This window comes from Anabrus simplex, chromosome 14 (genome assembly GCF_040414725.1).
Source record: "Anabrus simplex isolate iqAnaSimp1 chromosome 14, ASM4041472v1, whole genome shotgun sequence".
Lineage (NCBI taxonomy): Eukaryota > Metazoa > Arthropoda > Insecta > Orthoptera > Tettigoniidae > Anabrus > Anabrus simplex.
In genome coordinates, this window is record NC_090278.1 from 51,817,698 (window position 1) to 51,845,094 (window position 27,397).

The following is a 27,397-nucleotide window of genomic DNA, read 5'->3' on the forward strand; positions in this document are numbered from 1 at the left end:
CCCGTATTTTGGTATGGAAGCTGGGAGGAGAGGACCACCTCTCCACCCTCCCCGTCGAAAAAACGAAGCAAAAACCTCGGTTCCCTGTCATAACCCAACCCCTCCGTTTGTGAGGTTACCCTTGCTCTCTTATTTTAAAAAATCCTGCGCCTCACACGTGCTCGTGTTGGCCAACAAAAGCACGTGGTCTTGTTGGTAAACAAGAACACGAGGAGTGAGGTTAGGCCCCTCGAAGATGGCGACTGTGAGGTTAGGGTTGTTCTCTTATTCAAAATTCGTGCTTATATTTGTAAACAAAAGCACGTGGTCTTGTTTGTAAACAAATAGCACGTGGTGCTATGGGTCAATGACCTTGCCAGGGGTCAATGATCTCATGGGAAAATGCTGATTCAGCACTCATTGTTTTAGAAACCCCCTTGCTATACTACTGGTCTGACACTGTGGTTAGCCAGTTCAAGTTCAGTTGATCGTGTGGTATGGATTCTGTGGCAGATTGTGTCAAGTGATTTCAGGAAATATTAGATTAGGAAAATAATTCTTAAAGGAAGTAGATGAATATTGACTATTGTTAATGATGCTTGAAGTAAGGAGGGCATAAGATGCAGTATATCACAAGCAAGAGAAATTTGCTCACTTTGATCATTGATGTAGGAATTCGAAAAATAATTTTCAATATGTCCACTTGTGGGAAAATGCCATTACGATGTTTTCATATTTAAACTTATATTTATATTAGTGTTCATATTTGATTTTTCGATTAAATATTCAAAATTGCACCACATATGATGAATATGATGAATGTTAATTCTGGTCTTGAATGTGTTTACATATATATACCTTGGCTGTGGAGATGTACATTCATTATTTTATGCTTCCTAACAGATTCAGGTTACGAATTATCACAGGAACGGGAAAAATTGATATATCATTTGTTGGCATCATGAGATGTTCTGGTTATTTCAACCACTGTCTATACATTTGGGTATTTGGAAACATAATGTTTGCATTGCATAATTCTAAGGATAGTAGAGGTTTCAGAAAGTTAGTGGGTGCGGGGGGGCGCAGCTGTGAGCTTATGTCTGGCTCCACTGTCGGCAGCCGTAAAGATGGTTTATTGTGGTTTCCCATTTTCACACCAGGAAAATGCTGGGGCTGAACCATACTTAAGGTCACGGCTGCTTCTTTCCCATTCCTAGGCCTTTCCTATCCGATTGTTGCAATAAGATCGATCTCTTGGTGCGACGTGATGCAAAGTGTGCAAAAAGAAGAAAGAAAATTAAAAATTAAATAATAAATTTCAAAATTATACAAATTTTATAGCCTTCAAGTGTTGTGTTCAAAATGGCGAAATACTTCCTTACAACATGTTATATATTTAAGTATGAGAGTGTTAGGGATAAGACTCATGGAATTCTGGTTGTTAGGCTCATGTCTGAATATAATTGTCAACTTGGATAATTTTGGCATGTACACACTGATGCTGAAGCAAAAATGTTTCATAACTTAATCAGCTATGTGGAAAGCAAAACAGAAGGGAACAAGATTGTAGCATTATGTTATCAATTTACCTAATGCTGATTGGGGAGGGAATGAGAATAACTGAAAGTATGATGAACAAGTAGTGAATACATTAATCAAGGGAGAAAAGGTGAATAAGATAGTGGTGAATAACTACATCTGTTCCTAAATAAACACAAGTCAAATTAGTGTTTTGCTTTATTTGTCTCAACTAATTAATCTTTGTACATTTTAAAATGTGTCTGCAGTTAACTCATGTTTTATATTGGCAGCTGAGATCTACTAAAAATCTTGTTTTGCTTTATCATAACAAATATAACATCGCTATCAAATACGCCTTTTTTGCCAAAGCCCTAAATACAGGTTGAGTTATGGAAGTGTTAATAAACGTGGATCTTTCTTATTGAGTCGATTTTTTCGGGGTTTGCTGGGCTAAAAGTGTACGAGCATGATGTTGCGTATCATATGTCAACAGGTAGGAATTTCCAGGGGTAAATGTGCAGATAACTTGCAATGCAAAAGGAAATAATCATGAGCAAAGATTTGCAGAGGGAGGCAGGTGAGCAGGAAAATTTCAAAAATACAAATTAAACTGCTTGGCTATTTAATGCATTTATTTGACTTGTCAATATTTTATCAGTAACTCCTTTGATGATTCTGTGTTGCGATGAACAAAGTTCAAACATTAACATCAATACAAGAAAAAAATTGATTATTTGCAATGCTACGGTCCATTAAACAAACGAAGTACGACAAGACGTATTGGAAATACCCTAAAAGCACAAGAAATAATCGCAGAAAAGAGGGATAGATCTCTAACGTAATTCATGGTTCCAATAAAAACTAATGAATACCAATCTTACAGAATGCCAACAAACAAGTTATAAATTCAGTAAAGAATGAATTTAATAAACTAAAGAAATTACTAGTTCCACTGGCTTCTTTGCACTTGATGTATAATTTTTTGATACAATTATATCAGCTGATTAGATGTTTGATGTAGTTGCTTACTTGTAAAAATTTTTTTACTTTAGCAATTATCCCGTGGGATTTCTAAACTATAAGGCCTTTTTTAAATTAAGAGAAGTATAATGAACTGACTAATATAAGAAATGCTTAATGAAGATAAAAATTAAACGGCCCCCTTGGAACTGTGGTTCAAGAATCATGTAACAGTCATTGATGATAAACTCTCTTATTATCTGTTCTGTCGAGAAGAGTAAAACGGATTTTAGGTAAACCCCGTAATCCACCTTGAAATGACATCACAGCCTGTAAACAGTCTGTTAATGATATATACCGTATTATTCCTCGTATCGAAATTATGCACATAAGAAAGAAGTTGTATAAATTGATTTATATTATGCCAAGTAGGGTTTTGTTAAGTTTAATTGTGTATATTTTGTGGGAGTACGAGATCATGGTTTCGATTCGGTATAAACCCCCACTCACTTCACGGAGCCAACGGCTATACACGTGCTTAATCACCGGATCCCGTGAGATCCTCGAAGTTAAGCAACATTGGGCGTGGTCAATATTTGGATGAGTTGCCACGCGCTGTTGGTGGGTGTAAGGTAATGGAGGAGCAGAAAGGAACTTGCCACCCTACCGTACGTAAACTCCGGCCCAGGCACACCTCAGCGGAGGTTCGGACCTGTCTTCGGGAAGAATACACCCTTATCTCCTTTTATCTCATTGACTTAGAAACAATATTGGCCCTTAAACCTACCCAAGGATAGGTGGATTCAAAATTTAAAGTTTGGTCGAAATATATCCATTAGTTTTCAAGTTATAAGAAGTCAGACACCAAAAATAAAAAATATTCAGATGATCATTACTACACCTGAGTGATAACTGAACGAAAATTTCACCAAAATAGTCAATGTACAGGCACACCATCGTTTCAGTTTTATTTATATAGAGGATTACGTTTATGTTATAATCGAAAACATATTTCGTATGTGAATTTTACATATTACTTTCCTTGGAGAACTTTATGTTGGCTACTCCTTGTGCCACAATTCATATATTTGTCGTTCAGTGGTTGGCAACATCCTACGGCAACTTTTGTAGAGACCCGGACAGACAGATAACGTGGCGACTGGCAGCAACAGACATGTAAGTCCTGTTTGTAATTTGATGTATATTGTTCATCGGCCCATGACACTTTCAGATAAACACAAAATTCCATAATTTCATAATACGTTCCGATAATCTGTTTTGAGTAGGTCCTAAAATTGCTGTCGAGCTTTCGTTCCCTAAATTCAAAATGTCCGACGTGTACAAAATTGAAGAATCACATATTTTTGTCATAATATACCTGGTAGTCATACGCACAACCAGAATTTCTTGTTATATAGCCCAGTGCATTGATTTCTATTATGGTACTCATTCGAAATCTTCCGGAGACGCTCACATCTCTCAACAACTCGCCAAGCCAACTGATCGTAGAAGATCGGAGTGGCCAATTACGTTGCGCTCAGTTAAGAACAAAACACAGTCAATAGCCGGGGAGCCAATTAGCATATTTTATTTCAACAATTAGAATACGGTTATAATACCAGAGTTCTCGACTGTTTCAGAACAGTATTATTAGATGGTTAATTTTCACGTAGGATATAAAACAGCATCACGGACACAATTTTCAAAGTTCACAAGATCAAGTCCTAACAAAAGATACGTAGACGCCCTTTCTACCATAACTAGAGTACAATTCATTATTATTGACAGTTATAGATGCTCCGTAATAAAATTTGACACAAATTTCAATGCCCATATGGATTAGTTCCAAAGTAATCATCACGCCACAGTAACATGGATACTGTCTGGTCGGTTACTCCGCTAAGGTAAGGAGTACAACGTACAGCCAGCGTCTCAACGCCGAATTTCAGACATGATCCTCTAAGGTGGCCAACGGGTTTTGTTTTCCTTAGGTGGGGCGAAGTTCCCCCACAGTGCAGCAAATGATACTGGAACCCATCAAGCAGCGTCTGACCCCAGGTTGGGGCGGCTGCAAAAGGCCTCTGGACTCCATGTTAGGAGTGACCAGATAACCTGCTGACAGTAGCTCTAAAATGCCTGTTCGAGTGATGACCCCAGCCTAATATAGTCTGAAATGAAAAAGGACCTTTTAAGTTAGCCTCTAAAGAGAAAACCTCGGAAGCGTTGCGCAGATTTGATGCTGGGGAAGTGTGGGAAATGGATGACCAAAATAGAATCTTATGAAAATCACAATAATTAATCCTGTCACGGAATGGAAAGTCAGAATGGGTATTTTAATTTATGGAGTGCCGAATATAGTTTTGATGGCATTAACTGAGGTTAAGTGGAGAGGAAATGGAAAGAATAAGTTCAGGAAGGGATACTCTCTCTAATAGAGTGGAAGACATAAGGCGAAGAATGGAGTGGGGATAATAACCACCAAATGAGTCTGTAGATAAAGTTGAGGTACGTATTTTTTTACACTCTGTCCTCTTTACTCCTGGAACATTCGTGGACTGTATAAATGTACTGGATAATAATATTAAGTTTAAAGTGGTAAAAGAAAAGGAAATAAATGTTTTCATATTACTTTAACCAAGAATGAATATAAAATAGAATTCAAAATTTTTCAACCACCACAACCATAAGCAAATCTCATAACTCACTGCCCAAAAATTAGCAGCATAAAGCAATTATATTAATGGAATTATGATAATTCACATTGGAGAAGTAAATATAACTAAAGGATTCAGAATAATAAAATAATTTAAAAAATCGCAGTAGCAAATGGATACAGTCCAGAAATGGTTGATAAAATTAAAGGCCAAATAAATCAATAACAGATTTAACTAATAAACATTATGTCACGTTCGCAGTCTTAGGGAAAGAAATCATTAAAATCGCTAATATTTTTGAGGAATTTGATTTAAAAGTCGGACTCAAAATATTAAACATTTATAACTCCAATATTGTTAATAAAGTGAATCCCTACGGCTACTCGGGATATCAAGTTAACTTACAAAAATTGGAAGATAGTAGTATAATTGGATGGTTCGGCGGCCACCTCCACCTCAGACTCCCAGTGGCCACCTCCACCTCAGCCAGAGGCCTCCCAGATGCCTCCTCCACCTCCACCTCAGCCAGAGGCCTCCCAGAGGTCTCCTCCACCTCCCGCGGGAAATTTGAATTTGTAAACAAAGCCACGTGCTTTTTGACAGCTGTCATCGACAACAACGCATCGCTAACCTCAGTACTGCCATCTTGACGGGCCTAAACCTCAGTAGTGCCAACTTAACCTAACTAGCGCGAGGTAAACAAAGCCACGTGCTTTTTGACAGCCACGTGCTTTTTGACAGATTTGTAAACAAAGCCACGTGCTTTTTGACAGCTCTCATCAACAACAACGCATCGCAAACCTGAGTACTACCATCTTGACGGGCCTAAACCTTAGTGGTACCAACTTAACCTAACTAGCATGAGGTAAACAAAGCCACGTGTTTTTTTGACAGCCACGTGCTTTTTGACAGATTTGTAAACAAAGCCACGTGCTTTTTGACAGCTCTCATCAACAACAACGCATCGCAAACCTCAGTACTACCATCTTGACGGGCCTAAACCTTAGTGGTACCAACTTAACCTAACTAGCATGAGGTAAACAAAGCCACGTGTTTTTTTGACAGCCACGTGCTTTTCGACAGATTTGTAAACAAAGCCACGTGCTTTTTGACAGCTGTCATCGACAACAACGCATCGCTAACCCCAGTACTGCCATCTTGACGGGCCTAAACCTCAGTAGTACCAACTTAACCTAACTAGCGCGAGATAAACAAAGCCACGTGCTTTTTGACAGCCACGTGCTTTTTTGACAGCTGTCATCCGCCATCTTTAAACTACAGAGCACCGTGCTGCCCTCTTTCGTCACCTGTCATCGGCAGTGCTGCCATCTTGACGGGCCTAAACCTTAGTGCTACCAACTTAACCTCACTAGCTCGAGATAAACAAATCCACGTGCTTTTTGACAGCTACGTGCTTTTTTGATAGCTGTCATCCGCCATCTTTAATCTATAGAGCACAGTGCTGCCCTCTTTAGCTGAAATGTGGTGGCGGATAATTTGAAAAATGCTTTTCGACAAGCAGCCATCTTTAATCCAGAGAGAACAGTGCTGCCCTCTATGTGGTGGCGGCAAATTGAAAAATTCCACATGCTCTTGTTTGAAAACAAACTCACGTGCTTTTTTGACAGCTGTCATCTGCCATCTTTGAGCACAGTGCTGCCCTCTTTAGTTTGAAATGTGGTGGTGGTAAATTCCACGTGCTCTTGTTTGGAAACAAAGCCACGTGCAGCTGTCATCCGCCATCTTTAATCAACAGAGCACTGTGCTGCGGGCAATTTCATCACCTGTCATCCGCCATCTTTAATCCACAGAACACCGTGCTGCCCTCTTTATGGCTACTACCTTAAGCACGTAGTAGCGGACAATTTGAAAAGTTCTGTTAGCTATCATCCGCCATCTTTAATCAAGAGAGCACCGTGCTGCCATCTTTAGCTAGATACATTTGAAATGTGGTGGCGGCAAATTGAAAAATTCCACGTGCTCGTGTTTGGAAACAAACTCACGTGCTTTTTCGACAGCTACCATCCGCCATCTTTAATCAACAGAGCATAGTGCTGCCCTCTTTAGTTTGAAATGTGATGGCGGCAAATTCCACGTGCTCTTGTTTGGTAAACATAGCCATGTGCAGCTGTCATCCGCCATCTTTGAGCACCGTGCTGCCCTCTTTAGATGTAAATTCGTCACCTGTCATCCGCAGTGCTGCCATCTTTAGCTAGATACCTTTGAAATGTGGTGGCGGATAATTTAAAAAGAAAAATTCTACAGCAGCCCTCTCTCGACGCTAATTGCATAAGATGGCGGCTATACATGACTCCTTAAGGGTGCTTACGCAAGATGGCTGCTATACATAGACGCCCTTGGGATGCTTGCGCAAGATGGCAGTTATACATGGCTCCTTATGAGATACCCTAGGGATGCTTGCGCAAGATAGCGGCTGATCTTATGGGACGGCTTAAGGGTCCTTGGACAAGATGGCTTGAGACGCCCTAAGGATGCTTGCGCAAGATGGCGGACACAAGATGGCAGCTATACATAACTCCTTATGAGACGCTTTAAGGGTGCTTGCGCAAGATAGTTGCTACTCTTAGCTTAGAGGCTAACGTGTCATGCTAGTTCGATTCATTAAATTTAGGGCTTAAATGCAAAATGTTAAATATATCGAAAACGGTGCACCGTAGAGCAAAACGGACAAAAATTTTCTGCCTAATACCTAGGTTCACAGTATAAGGAACAAGAAAATCATAGTCTAATGATGGGATCAACGGTTCGGTTCCTACTTAGGCCCTTTGGCATTTGCTCTGTTTTAGCTTGTATTGAAGCGAGTCTTCGTAACATGATCAGGTCTAGCTATGGTAGAGAGTATAACGTACCGTGCAGGTTCGATTCATTAAATTTGGAGGCTTAAATGCAAAATGTTAAATATCTCGAAAACGATGCATCGTAGAGCAAAACGGACAAAATTTTTCCGCCTAATACGTAGGTTCGTAGTATCAGGAACAAGAAAAAACATAGTCTAATGATGAGATCAACGGTTCGATTCCTACTTAAGCCCTTTGGCATTCGCAGCTATCTATTTCTACAAGATGGTGGCTGTTCTTATGAGAAACAAGATGCCTTGAGACGTCCTAGGGATGCTTACGCAAGATGGCAGACACACAATGGTGACTATACATAGCTCCTTATGAGACGGCCTAGGGGTGCTCGCACAAGATGGCGGCTACTCTTATGAAGAAAGCTAGCTTAGAGGCTACTGCGCAAGATAACAGCTGCTGTTATGCATGTGGTGGAGGGCAATTTGAAATTCTATGTGCTTAATCAACAGAGCACCCTGCTGCCCTCTTTAGCTGAAATGTGGTGGTGGATAATTTGAAAAATTCTTTTGACAGCTATCATCTTTAAAAACAATGGCGACTATACATAGGCTGTTAAGGTCTTATCATTCTCCTCCTCCTCCTCCTCCTCCTCCTCCCCCTCCTCCTTCTCTACCTCCTCCTCCGCCTCTTATGTCAAGGCATAGCTTTATATCGAACAAGTTTAAACCTGCATCGCGAAGGCAAGCGTGTGCAGCGATAACATTATTGTGCATGTTTAGACTTTCGAAACATAAGAAGAGTAGAATCAAACGCTGTACTCGATACGACATGTGATCAGAACATTGATTGATGCGTTCAGAAAAACAAAATAAGTGATCAAGACTAGAATCGAACAATGTACTCAATACATCATGTGTTTAGAATATGTCAGGGGATACGCTTGTTCTAAGAAGATCAGATTGAAACATAACAAGACTAGAATAGAACACTGTAGTCGATGTTGTTAACTTCAACATGTGATCAGAACATTGATTGATGTGTTCAGAACACAAAATAAGTGATCATGACTAGAATCGAACACTGTACTCGATACAACATGTGATCAGAACATTGATCGATGTGTTCAGAACACGAAATAAGTGATCAAGACTAGAATCGAACACTGTACTCAATACAACATGTGTTTAGAACATGTTAGGGGGTACCCTTGTTCTAAGAAGATCAGAATGAAACATAACAAGACTAGAATCGAACACTGTAATCGATGTTGTTAACCTCAACATATGATCAGAACATTGTTTGATGTGTTCAGAGCAAAAGTACAATTTTGATGATTTGCTTAGTGTAAAATCAAAAACTATGGAAACACACTGTGTACATATCGCGTAGCTAACTCGCTCAGTAAGCAATATTGCAAAACTACAACTTCAATGATTTGCATAGTGTAAAAATCAAAAACACACTGTACCCATACTGCGCAGCTAACTCGCTCGGTAAACGATATAGTCAAAGTATAACTTCAAATTATTTACCTTCCATCATTCGTCTTGTGTGTAAAAATCAGTCGAACAAGTTATCGCATAAACATGGCTGAAAAAAATCGTGATAGGGTATGGAACCCAGGGGTTACATCTTATCAGAAGGGCAAAAAGGATGAAAGGACTCTTCCTCCTCCTTACCGCACATTCCTTGGCTGAAGGGCTAATGGGCTAAAGGGCTAATGGGCTAAAGGGCTAAAGGAGCAACAACCTCGTCGATCGCTATCAGCAAGAACGCTTGTACTTTGTTAAGTGTAGAAAATTAATCTTTATTTGTAAATGGTTTCATGTTCAGAACAAGGAATGGAAAATCCCCGAGGTGCGATGAGTTACGTTTTTCGAACTAGTGTTTGGAACACTGAACTTTTCAAGATGATAGCAGAGAGTTTAGCAATGTTCTGTTGTTGGATTTTAAATTCCGCGCTACAACATGCATAAGGTGGTAGACCGCCGTAAAGATGGCAAGAGTGAGGTTAACAATGTTCTGTTGTTGGATTTTAAATTCCGCGCTACAACATGCATAAGGTGGTAGCCTTGAGGTTTACCGTCGTAAAGATGGCAAGAGTGAGGTTAACAATGTTCTGCTGTTGGATTTTAAATTCCGCGCTATAACATGCATAAGGTGGCAGCCTTGAGGTTTACCGCCGTAAAGATGGCAAGAGTGAGGTTAGCGACGCTCTATTGTCCTTCAAAGTGAGGTTAGGGTTCGTCAAGAAGACAGCTGTCAAAAAAGCACGTGGCTATGTTTACCAAACAAGAGCACGTGTTCGTGACGTCACGGTCACGTAATCAATCCTTAGCTCGACGTCGTTAAGAGCAGTATTAGGGTTAGCTATGCTTAAAAGTCTTGGGAACAGAGCAGCAGTATGAATTGCTATGTTTCAAAGCGTGTACACATGACCTATCGATTTTACATGCATCGACCATCGAACTAAACTTCATCCGCTAGATCGTGCTGCTATCTTAGCATGACTTTAAAGTACAATGAATAGCCATGTTTCAAAGCGTGTACACATCACCTATCGATTTTGCACACATCGACTCTCGTACTAAACTTCTTCCGCTAGATTGTGCTGCTATCTTAGCATAACCTATACGCGTGACCTTAAGGTACAAAGAATAGCCATGTTTCAAAGCGTGTAGACTTTACCTATCGACTTTGCATGCAACAAATATCGTACTAAACTTCTTCCGCTAGGTTGTGCTATCTTAGCATAACTTATACACATGAACTTAAAGTACAAAGAATAGCCATGTTTCAAAGCGTGTACACATTACTTATTGATTTTGCATGCATCAAATATCGTACTAAATTTCTTCCGCTAGATTGTGCTGCTATCTTAGCATAACCTATACCCATGAACTTAAAGTATAATGAATAGTCATGTTTCAAAGCGTGTACACATCAACTATCGAAAGTGCATGTATCGACTCTCGTACTAAACTTCTGCAGGTAGATTGTGCTGCTATCTCAGCATAACTAAGACGCATGAACTTAAAGAACAAAGAAGAGCTATGTCTCAAAACGTGTACACATTACCTATCGATTTTGCAAGCATCGACTCTCGTACTAAACTTCTTCCGCTAGATTGTGCTGCTATCTTAGCGTAACCTATACGCATGACCTTAAGGTACAAAGAATAGCCATGTTTCAAAGCGTGTACACATTACCTATCGACTTTGCATGCAACAAATATCGTACTAAACTTCTTCCGCTAGGTTGTGCTGCTATCTTAGCATAACTTATACACATGAACTTAAAGTACGAAGAATAGCCATGTTTCAAAGCGTGTACACATTACTTATTGATTTTGCATTCATCGAATCTCGTACTAAATTTCTTCCGCTAGATTGTGCTGCTATCTTAGCATAACCTATACCCATGAACTTAAAGTACAATGAATAGTCATGTTTTAAAGCGTGTACGCATCAACTATCGATTTTGCATGTATCGACTCTCGTGCAAAACTTCTTCAGGTAGATTGTGCTGCTATCTTAGCATAACTAAGACGCATGAACTTAAAGTACAAAGAATAGCCTTGTTTCAAAGCGTGTACAGATCACCCTGAACTTCTTCCGCCAGATTGTGCTGCTATCTTAGCATAACCTATACGTATGACTTTAAGGTACAAAGAATAGCCATGTTTCAAAGCGTGTACACATTACCTATCGACTTTGCATGTATCGACTCTCGTACAAAACTTCTTCCGCTAGGTTGTGCTGCTATCTTAGCATAACTCATACACATGAACTTAAAGTACAAAGAATAGCCTTGTTTCAAAGCGTTTACACATTACCTAATGATTTTGCACGAAACGACTATCATACTAAACTTTTTCCACTAGATTGTGCTAAAATCATGTAAGTGTGCTGCTATCTTAGCATAACCTATCGATTTTACATGCATCGACTATCGTACTAGACTTCTTCCGCTAGAGCATGTAGCAATCGCTTTTGTGTATCCCAAACCCCTGTGCACGAACTTAAAGCATAAAGATGAGCTATGTTCTAAAGCGTGTACACATCACCTATCGATAATGTATGTATCGAATATCGTACTAAACTGCTCCTGCTAGAGCGTACGAGTATCGCTTGTGCGTGCACGAACTTAAAGCATAAAGAATAGCAATGTATAAAAATCTTGTAAACAAAGCAGCAGCATTACGTATAGTCAAGATTAAATGCGTGCACACATCATGTATCCATGATGCACACAGTACTAAACTTATTCCATTAGAATGTACAAAGTTCGCATGTGTTTGTACTGCTATCTTAGCATAGCCTATGTGCATGAACTTAAAGCATAAAGAATAGTTATGTGTAAAAAATCTTGTGAACATAGCAGAGTGTTAACTACGTAGGTGTAGACATTGAACTTTACATGCTGAGGCAACATACTACGTGACCGTGACGTCACGACCACGTGCTCTTGTTTGGTAAACATAGCCACGTGCTTTTTTGACAGCTGTCTTCTTGACGAACCCTAACCTCACTTTGAAGGACAATAGAGCGTCGCTAACCTCACTCTTGCCATCTTTACGGCGGTAAACCTCAAGGCTGCCACCTTATGCATGTTATAGCGCGGAATTTAAAATCCAACAGCAGAACATTGTTAACCTCACTCTTGCCATCTTTACGGCGGTAAACCTCAAGGCTACCACCTTATGCATGTTGTAGCGCGGAATTTAAAATCCAACAACAGAACATTGTTAACCTCACTCTTGCCATCTTTACGGCGGTAAACCTCAAGGCTACCACCTTATGCATGTTGTAGCGCGGAATTTAAAATCCAACAACAGAACATTGCTAAACTCTCTGCTATCCTCTTGAAAAGTTCAGTGTTCCAAACACTAGTTCGAAAAACGTAACTCATCGCACCTCGGGGATTTTCCATTCCTTGTTCTGAACATGAAACCATTTACAAATAAAGATTAATTTTCTACACTTAACAAAGTACAAGCGTTCTTGCTGATAGCGATCGACGAGGTTGTTGCTCCTTTAGCCCTTAATCCCATTAGCCCATTAGCCCTTTAGCCCTTTAGCCCATTAGCCCTTCAGCCAAGGAATGTGCGGTAAGGAGGAGGAAGAGTCCTTTCATCCTTTTTGCCCTTCTGATAAGATGTAACCCCTGGGTTCCATACCCTATCACGATTTTTTTTCAGCCATGTTTATGCGATAACTTGTTCGACTGATTTTTACACACAAGACGAATGATGGAAGGTAAATAATTTGAAGTTATACTTTGACTATATCGTTTACCGAGCGAGTTAGCTGCGCAGTATGGGTACAGTGTGTTTTTGATTTTTACACTATGCAAATCATTGAAGTTGTAGTTTTGCAATATTGCTTACTGAGCGAGTTAGCTACGCGATATGTACACAGTGTGTTTCCATAGTTTTTGATTTTACACTAAGCAAATCATCAAAATTGTACTTTTGCTCTGAACACATCAAACAATGTTCTGATCATATGTTGAGGTTAACAACATCGATTACAGTGTTCGATTCTAGTCTTGTTATGTTTCATTCTGATCTTCTTAGAACAAGGGTACCCCCTAACATGTTCTAAACACATGTTGTATTGAGTACAGTGTTCGATTCTAGTCTTGATCACTTATTTCGTGTTCTGAACACATCGATCAATGTTCTGATCACATGTTGTATCGAGTACAGTGTTCGATTCTAGTCATGATCACTTATTTTGTGTTCTGAACACATCAATCAATGTTCTGATCACATGTTGAAGTTAACAACATCGACTACAGTGTTCTATTCTAGTCTTGTTATGTTTCAATCTGATCTTCTTAGAACAAGCGTATCCCCTGACATATTCTAAACACATGATGTATTGAGTACATTGTTCGATTCTAGTCTTGATCACTTATTTTGTTTTTCTGAACGCATCAATCAATGTTCTGATCACATGTCGTATCGAGTACAGCGTTTGATTCTACTCTTCTTATGTTTCGAAAGTCTAAACATGCACAATAATGTTATCGCTGCACACGCTTGCCTTCGCGATGCAGGTTTAAACTTGTTCGATATAAAGCTATGCCTTGACATAAGAGGCGGAGGAGGAGGTAGAGAAGGAGGAGGGGGAGGAGGAGGAGGAGGAGGAGGAGGAGAATGATAAGACCTTAACAGCCTATGTATAGTCGCCATTGTTTTTAAAGATGATAGCTGTCAAAAGAATTTTTCAAATTATCCACCACCACATTTCAGCTAAAGAGGGCAGCAGGGTGCTCTGTTGATTAAGCACATAGAATTTCAAATTGCCCTCCACCACATGCATAACAGCAGCTGTTATCTTGCGCAGTAGCCTCTAAGCTAGCTTTCTTCATAAGAGTAGCCGCCATCTTGTGCGAGCACCCCTAGGCCGTCTCATAAGGAGCTATGTATAGTCACCATTGTGTGTCTGCCATCTTGCGTAAGCATCCCTAGGACGTCTCAAGGCATCTTGTTTCTCATAAGAGCAGCCACCATCTTGTAGAAATAGATAGCTGCGAATGCCAAAGGGCTTAAGTAGGAATCGAACCGTTGATCTCATCATTAGACTATGTTTTTTCTTGTTCCTGATACTACGAACCTACGTATTAGGCGGAAAAATTTTGTCCGTTTTGCTCTACGATGCATCGTTTTCGAGATATTTAACATTTTGCATTTAAGCCTCCAAATTTAATGAATCGAACCTGCACGGTACGTTATACTCTCTACCATAGCTAGACCTGATCATGTTACGAAGACTCGCTTCAATACAAGCTAAAACAGAGCAAATGCCAAAGGGCCTAAGTAGGAACTGAACCGTTGATCCCATCATTAGACTATGATTTTCTTGTTCCTTATACTGTGAACCTAGGTATTAGGCAGAAAAATTTTGTCCGTTTTGCTCTACGGTGCACCGTTTTCGATATATTTAACATTTTGCATTTAAGCCCTAAATTTAATGAATCGAACTAGCATGACACGTTAGCCTCTAAGCTAAGAGTAGCAACTATCTTGCGCAAGCACCCTTAAAGCGTCTCATAAGGACTTATGTATAGCTGCCATCTTGTGTCCGCCATCTTGCGCAAGCATCCTTAGGGCGTCTCAAGCCATCTTGTCCAAGGACCCTTAAGCCGTCCCATAAGATCAGCCGCTATCTTGCGCAAGCATCCCTAGGGTATCTCATAAGGAGCCATGTATAACTGCCATCTTGCGCAAGCATCCCAAGGGCGTCTATGTATAGCAGCCATCTTGCGTAAGCACCCTTAAGGAGTCATGTATAGCCGCCATCTTATGCAATTAGCGTCGAGAGAGGGCTGCTGTAGAATTTTTCTTTTTAAATTATCCGCCACCACATTTCAAAGGTATCTAGCTAAAGATGGCAGCACTGCGGATGACAGGTGACGAATTTACATCTAAAGAGGGCAGCACGGTGCTCAAAGATGGCGGATGACAGCTGCACATGGCTATGTTTACCAAACAAGAGCACGTGGAATTTGCCGCCATCACATTTCAAACTAAAGAGGGCAGCACTATGCTCTGTTGATTAAAGATGGCGGATGGTAGCTGTCGAAAAAGCACGTGAGTTTGTTTCCAAACAAGAGCACGTGGAATTTTTCAATTTGCCGCCACCACATTTCAAAGGTATCTAGCTAAAGATGGCAGCACGGTGCTCTCTTGATTAAAGATGGCGGATGATAGCTAACAGAACTTTTCAAATTGTCCGCTACTACGTGCTTAAGGTAGTAGCCATAAAGAGGGCAGCACGGTGTTCTGTGGATTAAAGATGGCGGATGACAGGTGATGAAATTGCCCGCAGCACAGTGCTCTGTTGATTAAAGATGGCGGATGACAGCTGCACGTGGCTTTGTTTCCAAACAAGAGCACGTGGAATTTACCACCACCACATTTCAAACTAAAGAGGGCAGCACTGTGCTCAAAGATGGCAGATGACAGCTGTCAAAAAAGCACGTGAGTTTGTTTTCAAACAAGAGCATGTGGAATTTTTCAATTTGCCGCCACCACATAGAGGGCAGCACTGTTCTCTCTGGATTAAAGATGGCTGCTTGTCGAAAAGCATTTTTCAAATTATCCGCCACCACATTTCAGCTAAAGAGGGCAGCACTGTGCTCTATAGATTAAAGATGGCGGATGACAGCTATCAAAAAAGCACGTAGCTGTCAAAAAGCACGTGGATTTGTTTATCTCGAGCTAGTGAGGTTAAGTTGGTAGCACTAAGGTTTAGGCCCGTCAAGATGGCAGCACTGCCGATGACAGGTGACGAAAGAGGGCAGCACGGTGCTCTGTAGTTTAAAGATGGCGGATGACAGCTGTCAAAAAAGCACGTGGCTGTCAAAAAGCACGTGGCTTTGTTTATCTCGCGCTAGTTAGGTTAAGTTGGTACTACTGAGGTTTAGGCCCGTCAAGATGGCAGTACTGGGGTTAGCGATGCGTTGTTGTCGATGACAGCTGTCAAAAAGCACGTGGCTTTGTTTACAAATCTGTCGAAAAGCACGTGGCTGTCAAAAAAACACGTGGCTTTGTTTACCTCATGCTAGTTAGGTTAAGTTGGTACCACTAAGGTTTAGGCCCGTCAAGATGGTAGTACTGAGGTTTGCGATGCGTTGTTGTTGATGAGAGCTGTCAAAAAGCACGTGGCTTTGTTTACAAATCTGTCAAAAAGCACGTGGCTGTCAAAAAAACACGTGGCTTTGTTTACCTCATGCTAGTTAGGTTAAGTTGGTACCACTAAGGTTTAGGCCCGTCAAGATGGTAGTACTCAGGTTTGCGATGCGTTGTTGTTGATGAGAGCTGTCAAAAAGCACGTGGCTTTGTTTACAAATCTGTCAAAAAGCACGTGGCTGTCAAAAAGCACGTGGCTTTGTTTACCTCGCGCTAGTTAGGTTAAGTTGGCACTACTGAGGTTTAGGCCCGTCAAGATGGCAGTACTGAGGTTAGCGATGCGTTGTTGTCGATGACAGCTGTCAAAAAGCACGTGGCTTTGTTTACAAATTCAAATTTCCCGCGGGAGGTGGAGGAGACCTCTGGGAGGCCTCTGGCTGAGGTGGAGGTGGAGGAGGCATCTGGGAGGCCTCTGGCTGAGGTGGAGGTGGAGGTGGCCACTGGGAGCCTGAGGCGGAGGTGGCCGCCGAACCATCCAATTATACTACTGAAGATGTTTCATATAGGATGGACGGTCAGTGTTTTAAGAACTCTTTCAAGACACACAACATGCGAAAGGGCGATCAAATATAAACGGGATTTTTGTTCCTGAACATCAGTTGGTAAGCCTGGCCCCGCGCTTCTGCTGTTGTTAGTCGGGACCGTTAGGAGTGGGGAGAATGTGCTGTTAGTTATTTCCCACCGTTTCTTCAGTAATGCTCATGATGCCGGTGCAGCAGTTGCACCCCTCCACTGCGCAACGCATAATAAAATTTCTTGCTCGTGCAGGAGTTTCAGCGGCAGAGATTCTACAGAGTTCGGTAATCGAACATTGTCAAGAACGCGTATGTGTAAGGATTGGCGGGGAAAAGGGGAGGCATTTTGCTGATGGACTTTTTGCATGAGCGACTCACAATCAATGCTGCTTACTACTGAGAACTGTTAAACAACGCGAGGGCTGCATATCGCCGCAAAAGACGAGACCAACGGATTCGACAATGCGCATCCCCAAACTGCAGCTCTGTCTCTAGGCTGCAGGAAATCCACTGGACTACACTTGATCGTCCTCCTAACAGCCCGGACATATCGCCCTGCGATTTCCGTTTGTTGGGACTGCTTAAAGAATCTCTAAACGGGCAACGATTTGAAGATGACGAGTCTGTGGAAGCCGGTGACACGACCTTGTCCTTTTTACGGTGTGGGCATAAAAAGCTTCCCATACGCTTAGACCGATGCATTTCCAAAGCAGGAAACAGTGTGGAGAGATAAATTTGAATTGCCTTCTGTTTTTCAATAAATGAATTTAGGAATTTTGCAGAACGTATTTACAGCAATAATCACAACTTTCATGGCATAGGAAAAGATATGGGATTAATGTTCAAGGCAAACATGGTTTAGAATTAAACTTACTTTAGAATTCCAAAATATAACTAGCACAGAAAAGGACCCATACTTTTTAAGAATGAAACCCGCGTGTACAGCGTTATGTATCAACCTTTGATTTAACGCAACGTCACATGCTACTCACTCGCTCGTGCTATGAAGTGTTGGTGTGATAGGCCAGACGGCATATTCGGTTATTCCTATCGTTATAAGGTACGTATAGACGTTCCTGTTATATTCGTTAATTTTGTTAATTTTTCTCTATTTATTATCTTAATATTATGCTCACAAACCGATCGAATTGGAAGCCTATCTTCTCTCGTTACTCTTAAAGACAAGTATGCCAGTTTGGTTTATTACTGCCTGTCTTAGGCAAACCGTGGACTTCTTTATGTACACGGAATTCTTTACTGCAGAGTTCTTATGCAATCTTGTGGTAAAGGGGGTTTCTCAGTGCTCCGCCGTAGGGACAAAAACCATAACGTGAGCTAATGAAAACATGAGATTTCTGAATACATTATGATGCTTGTGATAATAACTAACTGCATCTACTTATTTATTCTTTGTTACCATGGGAACCTGTTAATGCTTCTGCACGATTTTAAAACTTCAAATGCCCAATTCATTATTTCTTCCTAGTTTATTTCTTACATGTCACACGTATGTGTTATTTTTCAGAAATACATGTTTATGCTTTGTGTTAAATCAAAGACTTCATATGACTCTTTAATGATTTGACATATTATAGAAAGTTTTGGAATAAGCTGCAATGTTTCTTATCAAAATATCCGGTAGGGGAAAATCACAATAAATGCTGTTAGATATGCCACATTCAATACTGAATTTCCCTCCACTGGGTAAAGTGTTTTACTTGGCTCCGGCTAATTATGTCTATATCCTGGAATATTAAGGGGATTTCATCTGCAAGGTTTGTGCAAATTTGTAGGCTCAAACTATAAATGTTTGGTTGAATTGGTTAAGATTTAAATCCAGTTGCCATGACATACATGGTAAATTTATTGGTACCTGTATTGATATTCCCTCAAGAATTGTGACTATATTCCCCTGAAATTGTAGTTACTTTTGTTTATATTTCAGTGTGGATAATCTCGCTATACCGACCGTGATCACTGGAATACAGGCGCATTCTAATGCTGTGGTAAACAAGACTCCTCACGCGTCTCTAGAAAGACCTTTCCAGTGTCTAAAATGCAACAAGTTGTTTATTAAGAAAACTGGTCTCAAAACGCATATGTTGATTCACTCAGGAACGAAGGCATTCACATGTGGTGAATGCGGTAGGTCGTTCACTCAGAAAAGTGTCCTTCTTAGACATATTGTCGTTCACTCTGGGTTAAAGTCATTTCAATGTCACGTTTGCAAGCGTTCATTTGGACAGAAAGGAAGTCTTTCAGGCCACCTAAGAACACACACTGGAGAGAGGCCATTTAAGTGTACAGTGTGCAAGAACTCGTTTTCTCTCAAATCAGGTCTCCGTGTTCACATGCGAACTCACTCAGGGGAAAAACCTTTCCAGTGTAAGGTATGTGAGGGTACTTTTACTCAGCTTAGTCACCTCAAATCTCACACAAGTACACATTCTGAAGAAAGACCGTTCCAATGTATGGAGTGCAAGAGCTCTTTTTCTACGAAACAATTACTCAAAACACACCTTAACATTCACTTAGGTCAAAAACAATTTCGGTGTAAAGAATGCAACAGCTCCTTTACTCGCAAAAGAAATCTCCTTAGGCACATGGAGGTTCACTACAGAAAACGGCGATTCCAATGTCAAGAGTGCAGGAGCTCCTTTACTCGGGAAAGTAGTCTCCGACAACACATGGTAGTTCACTCAGGAGTAAGGCCATCGTTCCACTGTAATAATTGCAACCATGCCTTTACCCAGAAAACCAGTCTCCGAGTTCACATGCTTACACACTCTGGAGTAAGGCCATACTCATGTAATGAATGCAACCGAACGTTCTCACAGAAAGGTAATCTCCGGAGTCATATGGCTACTCACTGTTAAGAATCGGTCATAGCGTTGAATAGAATGCAGTTCTTTTCTTGCCGAAGTATTCCTCCAACTCTGGTGTAACCGACTTCTTACTTAGGCAGCAATGTGGGACCTATTGGAATAGTAAGGTTTTTTTTTTAATATTTACTCTCGAAACATACATGTGCATATACATTGTTGAAAACGTTCAGCTTTTGAAAGGATTTCTAAGCACATGTTGGGGTAAATGTCCTACCTGGCTGTTTGTGGGCATATGTTTCAGTTTGTGGGGAAGACTATTTCATTTAAGTAATTCTTGCGTGAAAATCGAGCCCAGACTGTTGCTCTCAGAGCATTTTCGGTTTCAATCCAAGGACTGCTCCAAGACTTGAAATGGGTTGATTGTCCTAATTCTCAATATAAATGTCAATATGCATAATTTTTGTATTAATGCTGCCGATCATCAGTTATTTTATATTGTTGTAAAGCCATTACTTCAATTTTTGGAGATACATCTGATACACCTGCTAATCTCCGACACGTTCTTCACTCTAAAGTTTTCATCTAACTTAAAAAGTTCCCACATTTTTATTCTACTTGCCAGTCCGCTGATTGGACTTTAAGGCGAATAAGTGTTTGGCATAATCTCTGCCAATGTTACAGATGTTTGTGTTACAAATTATGGAATTATGTAAAATTAGAATTACAGATATTTTCTCATAAACTTGCTCTAAAAACAGACCATTAAAGCAATTGTGTACTGATAATCAAAGTCACTAAAAAATTCAACACTTCGTCATAACAGCTGTTCTGATCTGCATTTACTTGGCGTTATTTATTAGTATGTTTGAATGATCGGTTATGCCGCAATCATTATTTAAATGCGGTTTCGGGTGCACAGCTGTGAGCTTCCATCCAGGAGATAGTGGGTTCGTTGCCGTAAGACCTATCTGTGTTGGTGCGATGTAAAGCAACTAGCAAAAAAATTATTTAAATACCTATGTGTATTCTGATGAACATAACATACTTCTTGCTTAAACTATTGCTGTTTTTACTTTCTAAATAATTCAGGGCAAATATTACTCTACTGACAAAAACTATCCTTATGATCTTGTACCAGATTGTGCCCTTAATTCTGACATTGTATCCAATCTTTTGGCATTTATGATGGTGAACAAAATACCAATAACCTTCAACATAACTTTTTATCGATGAAAACATACAGAGAGAATGGGCTTCAAGATAGGAGCATTCACTCAAAAAGTCTTGAGAATTATTGACTAATGCTGCACCTTAATAATCAGTTGAAGACCTGGTAAATGATAAGAGGCAGAAGGGAAGGAGCCACTGGATGAAAGAGGATACATAGTACAGTTTTGAGCCATCTCAGGTGGAAAAATGAGAAGAAATATTGTTCAGTTTTCCATTACATTTCCTGAAAATGTAAATTAAGTCTCTATTGTACCTTTTCTCTCAGATCTTTAAAATCTAAGCCTGTGAAATTTTGTAGACTGTTTCCTATAAACATACTTAACATTATCACAAGAAGACATTTTAAAAGTCTATGTATAAGTATGTATATGGGTATGAGGATCTAAAATTTTGCATGGATATAATTTCCTGTTTACAGAATGATAGTTAAAACATTGTTAAAATTCTCTTACTTGCTTTATTCATAAAATCTCTTGTAAGAATGTTAAAATATATGTGAAGATCATACATGGAAAATTGTGCAGAAATTTCTTCAATAGTTTATGAGCAAAAAGGTAAACTAATGAAATTTGAAAACCTACACCTTCCTTCCAGTCATTGACCAGGTCAGGAATGGAATGATTGAAGGCCCCACCTTGTGGTGTGGATAGGAATTGTGCTGACTGCCTAGGGCTGTTGCACTCCTCTGGAGCAATGTTTACTGACCAACATATGAAACTAAATGATAATGTAGAGTGTTGCTTGAACGAAAAATTGCAGGGAAAACTGGAGTACCCAGAGAAAAACCTGTCTGCCTCTGCTTTGTCCTGCACAAGTCTTACATGGAGTTACCAGGATTTGAACCACGGAACCCAGTGGTGAGAGGCCAATGTGCTGCCGCCTGAGCCAAGGAGGCTTATTTATGAATATATTTAAAAAAAATAAAAATTGGATGAAAAAATTTAAACATGAATATCTTATAGGAAGTGTTCTAACATAATGTCATGCTCAGTAGTAAATTTCATTTCCATATCCTCATGCATTTTTTGAGATTTGATAGTGCATGGAAATCCGGGCTCTACTTATAAGCAATCTGCCACTTGGTGACAGCCCTTAATGCAGATCAATTGTAAGTGATTGATGGGTCGCATGCGGCACGATGCTTATCAACTCAGTCGCTATTGGCACGATAATGGCCTGGTCACATCCGGCACGGTCGCATATGGCACGTAACCCCCTGAATATACCCGGTCCTAAAAGAGTTAAGATAGGTCAGCACTCAGTGCATGGGGAGGCTTAGGCTCCTTTCATACGATCCACTGCTTGCCACGCCACTTCACTCCACCAGAGGTGTGGTAAAAGGCCGGTAGCGTTCACACGAGACGCCTCCGTCCACTCTCGTCAACAGCAGGCTGCTGTCGACCGGCCTGAAGTGTCTTCCACACTGGGCGACCGGAAGCTCACTCATCACTGAATTAGATTAGCTCGTTCAGACAGTCAACATATAAATGAGCTACAAGTTTGAAGATTTTGTTTCAAAATGTTGGTTCCATTCATAGATACTGAAAACTTAATAATAGAAATACAAAATCGGCCTTGTCAGTGGGATTAACGAACGACAGACTATTCAAATAAAAGGCTTCAAATGTGGAATGAAGTTTCCCATGAAGTGATTCCACTTTCTGCCGAACTGGACAACTCCAAAGAGAGAGAAGTTGATATCTACAGTAACAGGCTGTATGTGTTATATGAAGGGCTCGGTGGAATATAGTCATAAGCCACAATCACTTAGTTCTGAGTAAATGACAAATTAAAGTTCAGCGCAAATCTGTAAATCATCCACCAAATTTGTAATAACTTTCCTTGTATAAATGAAACACTTGTATATGTTATAAAACATATGGGAGACAGTGAAACAACACTTTGCCCTAGAATATGATTTAAGAGCATTTTTGATGAATGAGGTAGCTAACATGGGCTTATGACTTTATTTCCCGGAAATAAATTTGAGTACTTGAGGGCGAATAAATGTTTATTTATCAAGAATAGCACAATATTAGAGAATTAATAAGACTACACTTAATTATAAAGACAACATTTGAGAATGAACACACTTAATTTAAGAAAACACAATATTTGGGAATGAATACACATATTTTAAAGAAAAATAATGTGTATCTCAAGGGAATTCTTCCACATCATTATCTTCAACATTATATCCAGTAAGGGATATGAAGATAAGTTGATTGGCTACAGGAATGAATGACATGAGAGACATGACATCAGTAAATTTCTTCTGGTTGACAGGGAGTTGATTTCTGTTTTTTACTCTTAGCTGAAATGGATAATGTTCCACAAATCTTCTTTTCTTCTTGGTGCAAATGTTTGCATACTGAACTGGCCCTAATGTAGTATAACAGTGCTTAACACCTAGCTGAAAAGCAAAGCAAAGTCACCTCTGTACAGCCCATGAAGGCCCTTGGAGGAGTGGAAGGTAAAGAATTCCACCATTGTTATCCTCGGCACGTGATGGGGTAGAGTGGTTAGCTCTATGCCCGGCCACCTTTGCCCCCAGGAATTAACCTGGTACTCATTTCTGGTGTAGGCTGAGTGAACATTAGGGCCATATACACCTCCGGAAGTGGAAATCTCATTTCTTAAATTTTACGACTTCCTGACGGGGATTCGAACCCACGTCCTTCCGGGCGAACCGAGCACGCCTTTACCGCCTCGGCCAGGCAGCCCTTACCTAGCTCAAAAGGGTCTTTGAAATTCAGTTGAAATTGTGTAGCTTTACTGAAGTGAACTGAATCTCTAGTTGTGAACTTAGTGGGTATTGATAGCAATGACTTGAGATCATCTAAAGTTTAGAAGTCATCTCTTTTCATTTTTGTCACAATGAAAATTTTTGGACTTGCTGACTTTACAACATCCACCCATTCATCTGGGGCATATACTATTGGTGATTCCTCAGGCATTCTACTAACTTCAAGCTATAAAATTAGGAGTAACAAATTCAGACAATTTCAGATGAACATAGATATAAGCCACATCAACAGAAATTTAACTGCTAATTGCTTTCACATGATATTCTATGTAAATATTATTGTTAATATTGGTAGTTCTACTAAATTATTATTCTATGGTTATCAAATCTAACGCTATTGTCCATGCATTTTCATAAGATATGAGTTATTTGTAAAGTAAGTAAAATGAGTAAAATACAGTCACAAGCCACAAACTAGAGGTTATCCATGATAAAATGTGTCTATACTCTTACTAAGTTGTCATTAGAGCTGGAAATGTTGCTTGATGGGTGCCAAGAATCATCACCATCTGTATCAAATGGATCTGACTCTTCACTTTCAGCTTCATTATTCTCAAAAGTCCTCTGAACAGGAGATAAATTCTCATTCACTCTTGATTTCCACGCCATTTTGGTGTGGCTTATCACTGTGTTAGTTCTGAAATTGTCACTATATGGCAAAGTAAAGAACTTCCACCTAACATATGCTGCCATCTTTTATAAATACAAGAAACTTCTTAGCGTGATATTAAAGAGGGAAATTTAAAGAATACGATGGCATGAACATCTCAAAAACAACAAAATGGTGGCTTATGACTATATTCCACCGAACCCTTCATATGTTAACAATTTTCGATATTACAATAACATGGGTCATTGAAAAATAATTAATCAAGGCTTTTTAGCAGTCTTCATTTCAAACGAACTGCTTCCAATTAAATTACATAATAACATTTTCTTATTCGGACCGAACACGATAGCCGCAGTCGCTTATGTGCCGCCATTATCCAGTATTCGGGAGATAGTGGGTTCGAACCCAACTGTCGGCAGCCCTGAAGATGGTTTTCCGTGGTTTCCCATTTTCAAACCAGGCAAATGCTGGGGCTGTACCTTAATTAAGGCCACGGCCGCTTCCTTCCCACTCCTAGCCCTTTCGTGTCCCATCGTCGCCATAAGACATATCTGTGTCGGTGCGACGTACAGCAACTTGTAAAAAAAAAAATCTTATTCGTGAGAACTACCAGTCTTATTTACAAGAGGTAGGTGTAGGTAGCAAGGCCATACTGGTAGCTCACTAAATCAGTCGTTCAAACGGTCAACATTGTGTGCGTCACAAGTTTGAAGTTTTTGTTTCAAAATATCGGCGGAATACATTTTCTCATGTTGGTGTCCTGACGCTGTAAACTTTCTTCAAGGATTGACAACAATTCAAACAAATTCCCACTCATACGAAAGTAATTAAGGAACATTTTAGATCATTGGTACGTTCATCTAGAAGAACGATGAGTTCCTCGTTCTAGGCGATATGAATTAAATGGATGGACCCAATGAACCTTAGTACTGTTCTTTCACCTCAACCTTCTTTTCGGAAGAATAAAAATCCCAAGGATAATGTGCACGTCCATGGACCAGATTCAAACCGAGACGCAAATATGAGGTGGGGACGAGAAGTTGACGGCAAGTGTCTGAGAAGTGGAGTGACGTGGCGTGGCGTGGAAAGCAAGTGGACCGTGTGAAAGGAGCCTAAGCCTCCCCATGCACTGAGTGCTGACCTATCTTAACTCTTTTAGGACCGGGTATATTCAGAGGGTTACGTGCCATATGCGACCGTGCCGGATGTGACCAGGCCATTATCGTGCCAATAGCGACCGAGTTGATAAGCATCGTGCCGCATGCGACCCATCAATCACTTACAATTGATCTGCATTAAGGGCTGTCACCAAGTGGCAGATTGCTTATAAGTAGAGCCCGGATTTCCATGCACTATCAATTCTCAAAAAATGCATGCATTCATGCACTATCATATGGCAAAACATGCACAATAAACTGGAATATATGCACCGTCAAAATTCAGTTCATTTTGAAACATTGTACAGAAACTACCCTAATTTCTCCAAATTGCCTTGATTTAAGCCCATCCGTTTATCTGTCAGCACATTCTTAAGCACAGAAAATGATCTTTTTACATCACAGGAAATGATAGATATATACTTCAATGAAGACATTTGGACAAAATGAGGTCAGATTGTACATCTTTTGCATTTTCACCACAATAAGTCTTCTATAAGCTTCACGAATTCAAAATCAGGATTTGAACTAATTAATTTGTTCAACTTATCTCTAGCTGCGGCAGCTACTTCTCCATGCGATGACTGCAGACACATTTGAATGTCCTCAATAACTGGTAACGATTGTCTGCTGCGATAACAAAGACGTGTGACGGACGAATGAGAGTTCCGGGTAGGACATGCTAGGATAACAACGGTAGAGGGTTCAATGAAAAACCAGAGTTTGTAAGCTGCTATCCCAGTAACGCGGCGCCACAGAAGTGCGATACAAGTTTTCTTTCGTTCGTCTAACAGACGAAAAATGAGCCGTCAATGATTAATGCACAATTTACGGTTCAATTTATAGCAATGTACAACTGTAAAACTGGGACACCTTATTCCTAAGAAATAGATATCGACGTGGGGACTTCCGAAATACGTCATTATTTACTCAAGCAACAGATAAGAAAGTGTTTGGTTAATTGGATTATAGGACTTGTACCGTAAGTAGGCTACTAACTTTGTCACATAGGATGCCAGGAATACATTCTCTCAGTAATAGACATACTATAGCCTATAACGTGGAAAAATTGTCCCAAATTCTGCACACTAACATTCAGAAATGACACTATCATGCATGTTAACAATTTATATGCGTCAAAGTCAGAATAAAAGTCATATTATGCAATATTAAAGTCCAAATATTCGTTATTAAATCCAAAATCTTCCAAATATGCATTATGCATGAATTTTCTCCTAAAATGGCCAAAACATGCAAACATGCACGGAAAAAGGACGGTTATTTGGCATTGTTAAGTAGTAAAACGAATATTTGCAAAGTTTGAGAAGTGTAGCTAGCTTATTGAAAAACATGCATTTGCATGGATATCCGGGCTCTACTTATAAGTAACTAACTTGGTCTTTTCTAAAATAAAGGTCTGACACCGTGGTTAGCAGGTTAGAGTGCCGTTGGTCGAAAGAAAAATATAATAATGTTGCTGTCTTTACGTCGCAGTAACTACTTTTATGGTTTAAGGAGACGCCGAGGTGCCGGACTTTAGTCCCGCAGGACTTATTTTACGTTCCAGTAAATCCACCGACACAAAGCTGACGTATTTGAGCACGTTCAAATACCACCGGACTGAGC

The 27,397-nt window shown here is 40.1% G+C and overlaps 1 protein-coding gene across 5 annotated transcripts in view; it reads left to right on the forward strand.

Moving 5' to 3' along the window:
* The window catches only part of LOC136885765 (zinc finger protein OZF-like), a 57,606-nt gene extending 35,997 nt beyond the window's left edge, over positions 1 to 21,609 (forward strand). For all 5 annotated transcript variants that reach the window (XM_068230429.1, XM_068230432.1, XM_068230430.1 and 2 more), the window contains exon 4: positions 19,089 to 21,609. In XM_068230429.1, the coding sequence (XP_068086530.1) occupies positions 19,089 to 20,019 (931 nt within the window). In that variant the 3' untranslated portion in view covers positions 20,020 to 21,609. The remainder of the gene's footprint in view (positions 1 to 19,088) is intronic.
* The last annotated feature ends 5,788 nt before the right edge of the window (positions 21,610 to 27,397 follow it).